General features: G+C 40.9%; 2 protein-coding genes across 4 annotated transcripts; both read right to left on the bottom strand.

Moving 5' to 3' along the window:
- Positions 1-47: 47 nt before the first annotated feature.
- Positions 48-4,450, bottom strand: LOC309697925 (uncharacterized protein). Of its 2 annotated transcripts, none has more exons than XM_082520142.1 (6): positions 4,218-4,450; positions 3,678-3,838; positions 1,908-2,026; positions 1,594-1,796; positions 1,391-1,471; positions 48-1,239 (listed from the first exon to the last, which is right to left on the bottom strand). In XM_082520142.1, the coding sequence occupies exons 1-6, from the start codon at positions 4,322-4,324 to the stop codon at positions 699-701; spliced, it is 1,212 nt and encodes a 403-aa protein (XP_082376268.1). In that variant the 5' UTR covers positions 4,325-4,450; the 3' UTR covers positions 48-698. The 2 variants fall into 2 exon arrangements, with proteins under 2 accessions (XP_082376268.1, XP_082376269.1); XM_082520143.1 differs by having other exon boundaries at positions 3,705-3,838.
- Positions 4,451-5,986: 1,536 nt separating this feature from the next.
- eif2s2 (eukaryotic translation initiation factor 2, subunit 2 beta) lies at positions 5,987-11,053 on the bottom strand. 2 transcript variants are annotated; one of them, XM_082519921.1, is made up of 9 exons: positions 10,920-11,053; positions 9,676-9,859; positions 9,481-9,581; positions 9,228-9,357; positions 9,028-9,128; positions 7,858-8,006; positions 7,686-7,742; positions 7,486-7,571; positions 5,987-7,375 (listed from the first exon to the last, which is right to left on the bottom strand). In XM_082519921.1, exons 1-9 carry the CDS (start codon positions 10,932-10,934, stop codon positions 7,200-7,202), a joined length of 999 nt encoding a protein of 332 aa, XP_082376047.1. In that variant the 5' UTR covers positions 10,935-11,053; the 3' UTR covers positions 5,987-7,199. The 2 variants fall into 2 exon arrangements, with proteins under 2 accessions (XP_082376047.1, XP_082376048.1); XM_082519922.1 differs by having other exon boundaries at positions 9,028-9,125.
- Between the last annotated feature and the right edge of the window lie 867 nt (positions 11,054-11,920).

Below are 11,920 nucleotides of genomic sequence, written 5' to 3'. Positions count from 1 at the left end.
ATTAAGAAGTTCTGCACTACAAACTCTTACATCCTGAATATGCATCGTTTAACACGAAGACAGACTGATTCCTCGAAGAATGTGACCGAATGTGCAGGTCAACTCAACTGCTCCAGTCCTGGAGCCTACTCTTCAACAATCATGCGAGCTTGAAAGAGTACGACACAAAATAATTACCAATCAAAGATGGATGCTTCAGACATAAGAGGCCTGGAGACACAAGGAAAGCAAACTGTCAGACTACCAACCAAAACAAACAGCTGCAAACTGAATAAAAGAACATTTAAGACAACTTAATATTCACTGACCAAACAAACAACTTGAAATGAAAGCAGAACAGTAAGAAACCTAAATTTTACCAAATCAGGCACCAGTCACAGAGACATCAACTTCCTCAGGCTATAGTTGTAGAGCCCAGCACCCATTTTCATTAATCCAAAATTCTTAATTTTATTTGTAAACTTTATTTTTTTAATTTTTATTTTTTTAAAGGGAGCAGATCATCTGAAACAAGTTCAAAAAGCATCGGCTGTATTGTGGTTGATGGTCTAATAAACTCCTGCTTTAACAAGTTAAAAGACAAATGTACATTTGAAGGGGGGCGTCAGAAGCATAAACCAGTTATTAAACACTGCTCAGTATGTACAGCATAATGATCAAGCTAAACAATAAGAAAACCTCTCCCTTCTCTACACCCACTAATCCTGAGAAGCTGATCTAGACCGTGAACGAGACCTGGAGCGAGACTTGGAGCGAGACCTGGAGCGAGATCTGGAGCGAGACTTGGAGCGAGACTTGGAGCGAGACCTGGAGCGAGACCTGGAGCGAGACTTGGAGCGAGACCTGGAGCGCTTTTCTCTGGACTGGGATCGGCACTCTTCCTCTTGTGGAGATGGGGAGCGAGAGGCAGATTTGGCCACATGCTCTTCTTTTCCATTCTCTACTGGAGAGGGTGAGCGGCTGCGGGACTTCTTCTCAGCAGACCGTTCCTTTGATCGGCTACGAGAATCCCTCTCCGACTTTACCTTAGAGCGGCTCTTTGAACGAGACTTGGACTTGTGCTCGGGGGAGTGAGACCGAGATTTGCGAGAGCGTGAACGAGATTTGGATTTGTTGGATCTGTTGGATCTAGAACGAGATCTGCGAGAACGTGATTTGCGGTCTCCTGACTTGGAGCGAGACTTTCTCTCAGACCTGGAGCGGGAATGATGCCGTCTCTTATTGCTGCGGGAACGAGACCTATAGGAACAGAAGCAAAGCTCAGTACAGCCCCACCTTACATGACAGCAATGTCATGACAAAATGTCATACTGAACATACAGAACTTATCAATACCAATAATTTAATTTAAATCTCCATGTTACGGTTCCAAGATTACATTGATCCTAACCTCGAGTGGGATCTGGAGCGACTCTTTGAGCTCCTGTGGCTTCTGCTTCTCCTACTACGGGAGCGACGACGACTGCGAGATCTGAAGATGACAGAGCACGATTTAAAATTTTTTTTTTTTTTACATCAGTTTCTTGTTAAATAAACAAAATGTACCAAAGCGAGGCTCATCTTAAAGCAGTCAGCAGTAAGAAATTTGCTTACCTGGAGCGACTGCCAGAGTAAGACCGACGTCTGCGAGGACGGTCCTCCACCAGGCGAATTTTCCGCCCGTTGATGTCAGTACCATCCAGCTTGTCCAGAGCCCTCTTCATGTCGGAATAAGTCCGGAACTCAATCACTCCCTCATTGGTGCGTTCCTTGTGGGCATCTGCATAGGTCACCTCTCCTGCCTGACGCATGAAGTCCTGGTGGACAGGAAGAGGATGAGGTGCCGATTATTGATTTCATTCCAAGAACTTCTACAATACACTTTCCCTTTATCTGAAGATTCCCCTCTCTTATTTTCAAATATTTACCTTGAGGTCCTGCCAACTACAGCGGCTGGATAAGTTCTCCACAACGAGGCGGTACTCTGTGCGGACTGGCGGTCCATATTTGTCCCTGCCAGAGCGGCTGCGGCTGCTGTAACCGCTACCTTTATAAAAAAACAAAACAAAAAAAAAACGACAGCACACACAAATAGTTAGAAACCACTAAACCAAACAAGATTCAAAGTACTACTGCTCTGGGCTATCAAATGCACTCAAGGCAGTGAGTTTCCAGATTGTCCTTGGGGTGGGGGTGGGGGGGGTTAAATTTGTACAAATAGTCAAAGGGGTTTCTTTGATCTCATTTTCAAACAGCTTCAGTTAAGTGCTCTACAAGCAACTGCATGGGCTCTTTAAAGTTTGTATTTTTCAACATTTGGAAGCTGTTTTCTGCTGCAAAGAACACCACTGCATCTGTTTCCGGCAATACAAAAAACACAAATCAGCATCTGTCTTACTCCAGTACATCACTGTGATGCTATAGCTGCATAAAACAAATGGACAGTGATGTTCTTTCAAGACCTGTGTATCCTGTAACACAAACAGAAAGGAGGCATCCACAAAGGCTGCAGTCAGGGACACTGTTCAAATTGATTACGGTGTTAAAAACACACCGATCTTTTGAAAATTGGCATCTTTTTATTTAACCGGATGTCAGTCTGAAATTCTTTTTTCCAGTTTTGATCTTACAACATTTCTTTAGATTGTAAGGTCTGTAAAGGTGCCGATCCACTTATGTTTGCTGTCAACATAAAAACCAATGGCAATCCTCACCATCACCCCTGGTCTATTGGCAAAAGGCTGCTGTCATCATGGCTTCCGGTTAGGTCAGCCAAGGATCAAGGGGGGGCAAAGGTCACACACACATTGTAAGGTGAAAGCCAAGGCCAAACGGGACAGGCAGTCATCTTAGCCAGTCATCTTTAGCCTCAATGGACTCTCAGCCTCAGCCCGCAACTGGACTCTTTCAAATTGAAACATCAAGGACTTTTGTTAATGTTGAATATAAAAAAAAATTTATATATAGACCAAAGTTAAAACACATTTCACATGAAAACGTTAGTCTACTCCTAATGACTACACTAACTAGGTAGCTATGTATGTGGTGATTTGTGTTCAGCTTGTTTTTTTCCCCCTCTGGTGCAAACAAACAAAAATAAAAATAAAAAAAAGACACCTTCACATGGCTCGCCCAAATGACAGTTATGGTTCAAGTGAATTTTACAATGTATGAAAAGAAAACTATGTTATTTAACAACACTAAACTCTAGACTCAAAACTGCTCTTTAAATCTCAGATTGTTGCCCCTTGCAATCAAATAGCATGTAGCTCGTGATGATAATCACTATGGAGGAGCAAAAACCTGCAGGTCACTACCCCTTGGGTGACAGACTGAGAACTGTTCAGCAGGGTGATATAAAATTAAACTGGACTCCCTGATTTGTAAGAATGAAGATAAACCATGGTTGCATGTAATGAAGTTACTGCGTGATATAATGAACAACATCTCTACTGACAGTCCTACAACTTTGCATGCAACCTGCGCCTTAAAGAGCTACCCACGTGGCTGGCTATAACCCATGAGGGGTACCTGGAAAAACCTGATCGAGGGCCAGCTGAGTATCTAAACCTATGCGGCAAGTCTGTTAAAATTAGCGTAACCATGAATCATTCAAACAGCTGTCTGTGCAGTCCACGTCGACACCTCACCCCAAGGGGAAGGGGAAGAGAGGGTATCTTGTAATAGACTGCACTTACTGCGCCCACCACCCCAGTAACCCCCACCGTAGCCATCTCGGTCTCGTCGCGGGCCCCGGGCATGCTCGACGATCACCCGCTCCCCACAAAGCTCCTTCCCGTTTAGCTCGTAAACGGCGTCGTCGGCGTCCCTATTATCTTCGAACTCCACGAATCCATACCTGCAAAAAGAAAGGGTTTAAAAGCATGAGTATGAAATGAGCGTTACCCGCTTACTTCCACGAATTAGCGTTAGCATACGTTAGCACAGCGACGTGCAAAGTATAAAGACGCCATGTTGGCCACGCGACATTTGTTAAACGTTCATGAATGAAGTTAGAGAAACAAAACGTTTTACATTTATAAGGACAATACTAAATGTCATACATCGACATATTGCGTTTTAGAATCAAACTTAACTTCTAAAAAATATATATCTATCTGCGTAAAAGAGTGAAATGCCCCCCGAGTCCGTGCGTCGTTCGCATGAATGGCTAGCTTTAATGCTAACTACGACATGCTCGTTGGACTCTGGCTTACAAAATTCCGCCGAAAACTTACCCGTTCTTTAAATCAATCTCCATTAGCTTCCCATAGCCGCTGAAAAACCGCTGAATATCTTTTTCGCGGACATGATAGCTTAGTCGTCCGATATAAACTCGAGGCATTGTGATTCGCCTAGAGTGACTGTTCTTCACTACTGCTCCGAAATTGCTGAATGCTACTGCCGTTAGCTCTCCGCCAGCAACCGGTCGGCTGTTTCGCCAAACCCAGCCAATAAGCGTGAAGCTAACGATGATCAATTTCCGGAACAGAACTCCAAATTAAAAGCTACCGTTTATCACAAAACCGCAGACATTACGCGCACGAGAGGAAAATACTAGTTAAATCCTATGTAAAATCTGCCCTAGTCATTTCCAACTAGAGGCATTTTGTAACTGTAGTTTGCAGTGGGTACATACAGAGATCATCTTAACTAATTCAAAAAAGGGTACAATTTTACTTGTAAAAAAAAACAAAGAAAAAGAAAACACCCGCAGTCACAAAAACTAGGTAGTTAAAAAACACATGCAACTAAACAGTAAATTGTTGGAATAGTAAAGTCTCTATTGCAATAAAGTTGAATTAGAAAAATTCCCGTTAGCAGCCAGACACAGAACCAGCCTTACTGATCAGTTTATTCACTCCGTTGGTATTACAATTTCTGATGCATATGGTCCACAGCTGCGTGACGGAATATCTCTATCATTTATAATTTCTGTTTAAAGCCTCTGTGTTGGCCTTCCATGTGGATGCCCAGGTAGTCATAGTCCTCCACCACATCAGTAGCCTGTCCCAGGATACACACGGTTCGTGTCTTTCTGAAAGTCAAGTCACCAACTTCTTTGGTCTTATTCACATTCAGAAGTCAATACTTTCTCAATGACCACTCCACAAAACCATTAACCTCTGCTCCTCATCACTTAAACATCCAGCTGCTGCAGAATCTGAGTATTTCTTTAGGCGACATCACCTGGAGTTGCACTGATTGAAAGTCCGAGTTGTACAAAGTGAAGCAGAACTGAGACAGCATAGCCTCAATGGTTTGATAACTATTGGATAAATTGGCCAACTATATCTATAGCATCCATATTCTGACTCCAAATGATAGTATAAGTGCAAAGTTTGTGAATTTAAATTAAACATTCATGGTTTGGCTGTATAAAATTGTTGAAACACATTTAGAATATGGCAAGTGGTAGAGATTAATGAGTGCTTATCTGATAGGCTATGTGCTTAAGTCTGGCTGGTTATGACAGATTTATGTGACTTATACATCAGTGATTGATGCATTTGCCTGCATACTGGTAGTTTAAGCGCAGCTAAAAACAAAAACAAAAAACAATTATATAATATAGTGACATTTGGGCCTGCAGAGGAAACCTAACTATGGCACCAACCTGACATATTATCCTGCAGTCAGGTTCAAAATAAATCTGCAACTCGACATGTAATCACCAAACTCAAGGACATTGTCTTCAGTTACCATGGTTATCAGCTGCTCATGTTTTAACCTTGTGGGTCTGTGTTTGTATCATTACAGCAAACCGTAGGCCTCACAAGGACTGTCAATCACATCTGAGCAAGTCACACAAATAAGACTTAAATATTTTAATGGGACTTGAAACAATGGCCATATTTAGAAATGGGAGGGGGCCATAATGACGAGAGCCAAGGCCGTTCACTGATCATTACGACCTTTTTCCATTGTGACAGTGAAAACATGACATCATTATCATGACTGACAATTACTAAACGGGCACCGTCATTAATGCAAGCAGAGAAAGTAGTGGAGAGAGAGAGAGTAGAATATTTTATTTTTGTAAAAACCAGGTTTTAAAATGATTCCAGCGAGACCTTTATATTCACATTCCTCTCAAAACAATTAGATTGACACTCCTTGATAGACTCTGTTAACCACACTGCAAAATAGGAACCTGAAGGAGGAAACGATCTGAGGTGCCTGCTCAGAAGTTGTAGTTTATTATTACTTTATTATTTTAGTGACTGGCATTAGCTCATGAATCCTGCTCATCGGAGAAAAAAAAAAAAAAAAAAAAAAAGAGAAAAATTGAATCTTTATTTTCAAATTGACTTCATCAAACCTCAAGTGGCTGACAAAATGTTCTAATCAAATAGGTACACAAACTGCTCATCAGTGCCACAAAAGCACTCACAAACATACTGTATAATAATTTCTACTCATCTCATAAACAGCCTCCTTTATTAGAGTACTCTTAATGTTGCTCTCCCCTTCATTAGCCCCCAAGTCTTCTAGTTTTGTGTCTCCTGCTACAAAATGATCAAAAGCAGGTCCTGTGTTAGGAGCCTCACACACTAGTTTCAGTGACATGTTCCTGTATGTACTCCAGCCTGGTGACTGATTTGTCTCTATAAGCTTGAGTAGAAAATCCTGGACTGACAGTTTTTTGTATATATCATTTAGGACCAGACCAGAAACAAGAACACACCCTTTAGTTGAGTTCAAGAAAAAAAGAAAAAAACCCAGAAGTGACCAAGTCAACAATTCGTTGGTTCTGTTACTGTAGATGAACTTAGCTTATCTACAATTTGGCTAATCTGAAGAAATATTAACGTCTGGCGCATGTAAAGTGGAAAAATAAACAAAAACTAAACTTCAAGCTGTGTTAAATCAAGGGTTTTTTGGAGGAATCAAGAATCACAGCAAATAGGAAACAGGAAAAAAAAAACCCTAAGAGCTGGAGGGTCCATCAACCAAACAAATCAAATGCATCCAGCAGTGTATGTGTCAAACATCTGTTGCTTATCAGGTGCCTGAACCCTATCTTTCATCTTTAGACACTCTCACTCCCTGTCAGGTCAGGCCATGACACAACCAAAATGACAGCCAAACCCTCCCGCAGTTCAATTCAGAGAGTCCTTTTAGCAGATCAAGCGGGCGCCCGACCCCAGCTTCGGCCCTTCTGATGGGGAAAGATTGGACCGTGAGAAGAGGTGGGGGAAGCCCAGTTTTAATGGCCTTTAGTTAGCTTTGGCGCGGAGCTGCGCCCTCTTGCCCGTCACAGCCTGGAAACCGGTCTTGATACTGGCGACGGAGCAGCGGGAGTGGCACGTCTCACACTGCAGGAAATAGAGACGAGTGTCCTTCTGCAGGATGGTCTCCGGTGAGCGGCAGGTGTGACACGTCACATATTCCTCTGCAGGGGTGAGAACAGTCCACTCAACATTACTGTTCACAAGCAGGGGCTGTTTAATTTTACCCCCATCAATGTAACTTCACTGTAAAGAACACGTCGTTCCTACTTACTGATATATCTTCTCAACACATTTTCTATCTGTTTCTGTTGAAATCTGCCTTTGATCACAAGCTGGTTATTTCCGTCAATGGAGCCGCTGTTGACAGAGAAAAACGCTAATTAAACTTTTACTTAAAGTGAACACACAAAAACAAAACGTGCCACAAACTTAGCTTGAGAACTGACATCACTTAAAATACAAAAAGCGTACCTCGTTCCCAGCTCAGCCAATAGAAAAGCGAGGAGATGTTTAGGCTGACGATGCAACCTGTGATTAATCGCATGAAAAAAGAAAAAAAAGAAATCAGTTTGTGGATTACACATACTACAAGTGTCACTGAAATGCGTCTGTCAGTAAATATAAAAAGCTACACGAGGCTCACAGTTTGCAGATGTCTGTGAAATTGACAAAGGAGGTTTTCTTGGTTCCCACTCGGACCACCTGGGGAGGCTTCATCACAAACTTCCTCTTCTCCCCAGCCACCATGTCGGGGTTCTTCTCCCTCATGATGTTGAAGACTCTGTTCAGGAGCTGGAATAGAGACGATACTGTGACTTTGTTTTGTTTTTGTCTATGTTCATAAAGTTTTCAACACAGAATATAAAAGGACAGAAATTGAGAGCCCTGTGGGATCAGCTGAGGATAAAAATAAATAAAAAAGGAAAGCAGTGTGTAAATCTGTGCTTTTTATAAACACTGTTCTCAGACCGGTAAATCCAACTTTGTAATTTTACAAACCGTTTCACTCATTTCCTCATAGAACAATAAGTGGGGGATTTTAACAACTCTATTCAAAAAGTACATTTAATGCCGTTAAATATTCAGTGCAAAACTTCAACATAAATGTAGATCAAAGCACCAAATTAGTGGACACTAACTTGGTGCTTTGTCCTACATTATCAGGCCATATTTCACTTTGTTGCAATCCTGACTAAGGAATTTTCATTTTCTGACGTGAACCTTTGAAAGTAAACAAATACCAAAATGAACACATTCATAAAGAATGTGGTCCAGTGTTTCACTATCTGTTTGACAAAATAAACAGGAAATATTAAATGTTGAACTGCTGTCTTAGAAAATCATTGCAATCAAAAAAATAATTTATCATTTTGAAGTGTTTCTTTTGCCTCTTAGGAAGGTTGGCAGGGATAGGTATCCGTTTATAACCCCGCCAGTCTCAGGTAATGTTTCATCAGATTTTTTAACCCTGCTAGTCTCAGGTAATGTTTCATCAGACTTTCCTTTTGGACACAGGCTCTATTCAGGCAGAAACGGTTTGCAAAGTAATTCCAGTTTAACAAATCTGTGGGGACGGAGCTCACAAAACCAAATGGGCTGAGGTCTTAATATCAGGACATTTATTAATGAGAGAGAGAGAAATACAACAATCTATTATGTCTATGTGTACACAGCCTCACACAGTACAAAACAACCGAAAACAGTCTAATATTTATCCCACTTTACAGGAAATAACTTCACAAACAACTATGATAACTCTTTTTCTGCCTTTCCTGAATTGTTTCTAACTTTCTCATTTCACGTATCATCCTACCTCGTCGTAGGTGTAGTCTCTTTCCGAACCAGCCCAGGCCGGTCCTGTGGAAGAGCTGAAGGAGATCCCATCACCATTCTTGCCATCATCATCATCCACTGCTGGGAGAAGAAAAAGAAAAATGACATTATGGGTCAAACATTATGATCCATGTCCCTTTTTTCGGTCCCTAGTTTCAAAACCATGTGATTTCATCGTACCGTCGTCTTTATCACCGGAGTCGTTTTCATCAAAATCTACTTTCTTTGGCTTCTTCTTTTTGTTAGGGAGCATCAGATCCAGGTTGTCCTCCTCCATAGCTTCCGTCTGCTCGCCTTCAATTTTCAGCTCCTGGTTTGGACAAGCGAGAAGTGAAACTCAGCACGTGAAAGTTATTGGTAAGCCAATCAAAATCAGTAGAAGCAAAAAGTTAAAAGTAATGCAAAATCAGCAAATGTTTAATCAATGGCTGACCTTCAATCCCTCCTCCATATCATTTTCAAACACTTTCTTGGGTTTCTTCTTCTTTTTCTTCTGGTTGAAGAAGTTTAGGTCGTTCAAGTCATCCGACGGCTCTGGAAAAAAAGAAAAGAAAAAAAAACCCTCCTCGAGCTCATAACTCTACACAACATAGTTGCGAACTGATACCGCACCTTAAATAGATCTAACCTTTCTTCCTGCCTTCATCTTCATCTAGATCCACCTCCTTGTCATCTCCAGCCTCTGGTTCTGCCTCCTTTGTCTCCACCTCCTTAGCTTCTTCTCCCCCCGTCCCTTCTCCTCCGTCCTCCTCCAGCATGAAGGGCTTCTTCTTCTTCTTTTTCTTCTTAGTCATGTTGGGATCGAAAATCATCTGAAAAAAAGAGTGAAGGAAAAAAATCAAATTAAAATAAATATTGAAATGCTGTCCAGCTTCATTTAGTACAGACACTTTATGGCTGCTTTAAATATACATAACATTGACTAATCCAGCATAAGTACAATTACCAGTGAGAATTACAAGATATATATATTTATGAAAGTCATGTTTCATCAGATTTTTCTTTTGAGTGGCAGTGGGAGTTTGTTTGAACATTTTACGCTTGTGAAATTTAGTTTTCAGTTATGAAAACTGGACTGTGGAAAGACGCTATTTTTTCCATTTTAGGCCAAAAAAAAGTAACATGAAGTCATATCAAGGATTGAACAAAGAAAACAACTTAACAGATAACAAAATGTTGCATATCATCTTTACAGACAGAGGCTGGACTCTTGAGTTGATCCAGTGTACACTGAGTGTGTCAGTACACTATTAAGAAACCCTACCTACTGCTGTAGGTTTCTTAATAAGGCTTGAGGTAAAGTAACCCTCCAGAATTTTTAACTAACATATTGCACAGACTGCCCCCATTCAGTTAGAAAAATAATAATAAAAATGTCGTACTATTAACATTAAGCAGCGGTAATTCTGGTATTTTGGTTTTATTTTACAGCCAGAGGAGCTGTCCTTAAGGACAAACCGAGGTACAGATAGCTTTTGGTCTCCAGCAGAAAACGTTAACAGTTAGCTCCGCAGCTCTGGTAACGGGAAGCTAAGGCTACATAGCTAGCTTCCACTCTTCTCTGAGAGTCCGGCGGAAGCTTCGACAGCTCGAATTGATGAGCCACGCTCAGAATATATAACGTATATGCTCCGATAAATAGCTGTATATCAATATACTTGATGACTTTCTTGATATTCCGGCTGGCTCGGGCCGTGCTAGCCCGACTGCAGCAGCCATGTGAGCGCTACTGCGGACAGAAAGGGAGGGAGCAGGAGAGTCGAGGCCCAAAGTCATCCCCAGCACCGATATGCGCCTGAAACTCAACGAATTCCGTCCAGCAGTTCTTCACACCTACACGGATTAAACAGCATCTGACTCGGAGTGCCTTACCTCGTCTCCTGACATGTTTGCGTGCTGAACAATGAAATAAAAATGCCTCTTCTTTCTTCTTCGATCAGTCCCACACCGCTTCGCCCAAAATTTCTTGCATCAGCGTATGACTACAGTGCGCAAGCGTGAAGTCGCCAAATCCCGACGTGCTCGTGGTGACACCCCTTTCTGCGCTTGCGCATTGACAGTTTTTAAGGAACGTTCAAGATCGTGACTCAGAAATAATAAACTGGTGCTAAATATGCACGTTGTCGTTTTTATATAGTTCATTTTTTACAATTATAATAGTAAAAACTTTCATTTGTCAACAACAAACTAGTCATTATAACATTACGATAGAAAATAATATTTAAGTAAAAAAAGGACAGAACATCAGCGAGAATAGTACCAGAAAAAAGGAAAGAAAATCAACTTAAATACAATTAAATAATACAGTAAAAATAAACTTGCAAAACAAATTAAAGAATTGTAAACAGCATTTCCTACATTATCAGGCCATATTTCACTTTGTTGCAATCCTGACTAAGGAATTTTCATTTTCTGACGTGAACCTTTGAAAGTAAACTAATACCAAAATGAACACATTCATAAAGAATGTGGTCCAGTGTTTCACTATGGGAACGGGAAATATTAAATGTTAAATTGCCGTCTTAGAAAATCATTGCAATCAAAAAAACAATTTATCATTTTGAAGTGTGTTTCTTTTGCCTCTTAGGAAGGTTGGCAGGAGGTATCTGTTTATAACCCTGCCAGTCACAGGTAATCTTTCATCAGATTTTCCTTTTGAGTGGCAGTGGGAGTTTGTTTGAACATTTCCTCTTGTCAAATTTAGACAACTGATATAAAGCATAGGTAAACTTGGCTATAACACCTGCTATCAACACTGTATAGTCGATTCTTTCTTTACAACCTGGAGCATATCTTGTATTATGTATTTCCCCTTCTGATCTCATAATGATTGTCATAAAGTCACAATGACTGTATACAGCCACTGATTATTA

Source organism: Aulonocara stuartgranti, assembly GCF_965226115.1.
Source record: "Aulonocara stuartgranti genome assembly, chromosome: 20".
NCBI classification, from domain to species: Eukaryota; Metazoa; Chordata; class Actinopteri; order Cichliformes; family Cichlidae; genus Aulonocara; species Aulonocara stuartgranti.
This window is presented reverse-complemented; position numbering and strand designations above follow the sequence as displayed.

What these genes read in the sequence shown, in the direction of transcription:
- LOC309697925 (XM_082520142.1), bottom strand. Translation starts at nt 4,324, where the DNA reads ATGCCTCGAGTTTATATCGGACGACTAAGCTATCATGTCCGCGAAAAA. An exon ending in TTACTGGGGTGGTGGGCGCA is followed by an intron (nt 2,027 to 3,677) that starts GTAAGTGCAGTC and finishes TTTTTTATAAAG; the next exon opens with GTAGCGGTTACAGCAGCCGC. An exon ending in TACTCTGGCAGTCGCTCCAG is followed by an intron (nt 1,472 to 1,593) that starts GTAAGCAAATTT and finishes TGTCATCTTCAG; the next exon opens with ATCTCGCAGTCGTCGTCGCT.
- eif2s2 (XM_082519921.1), bottom strand. An exon ending in GAGACTACACCTACGACGAG is followed by an intron (nt 8,007 to 9,027) that starts GTAGGATGATAC and finishes TCTCTATTCCAG; the next exon opens with CTCCTGAACAGAGTCTTCAA. An exon ending in TTGGCTGAGCTGGGAACGAG is followed by an intron (nt 7,572 to 7,685) that starts GTACGCTTTTTG and finishes CTCTGTCAACAG; the next exon opens with CGGCTCCATTGACGGAAATA.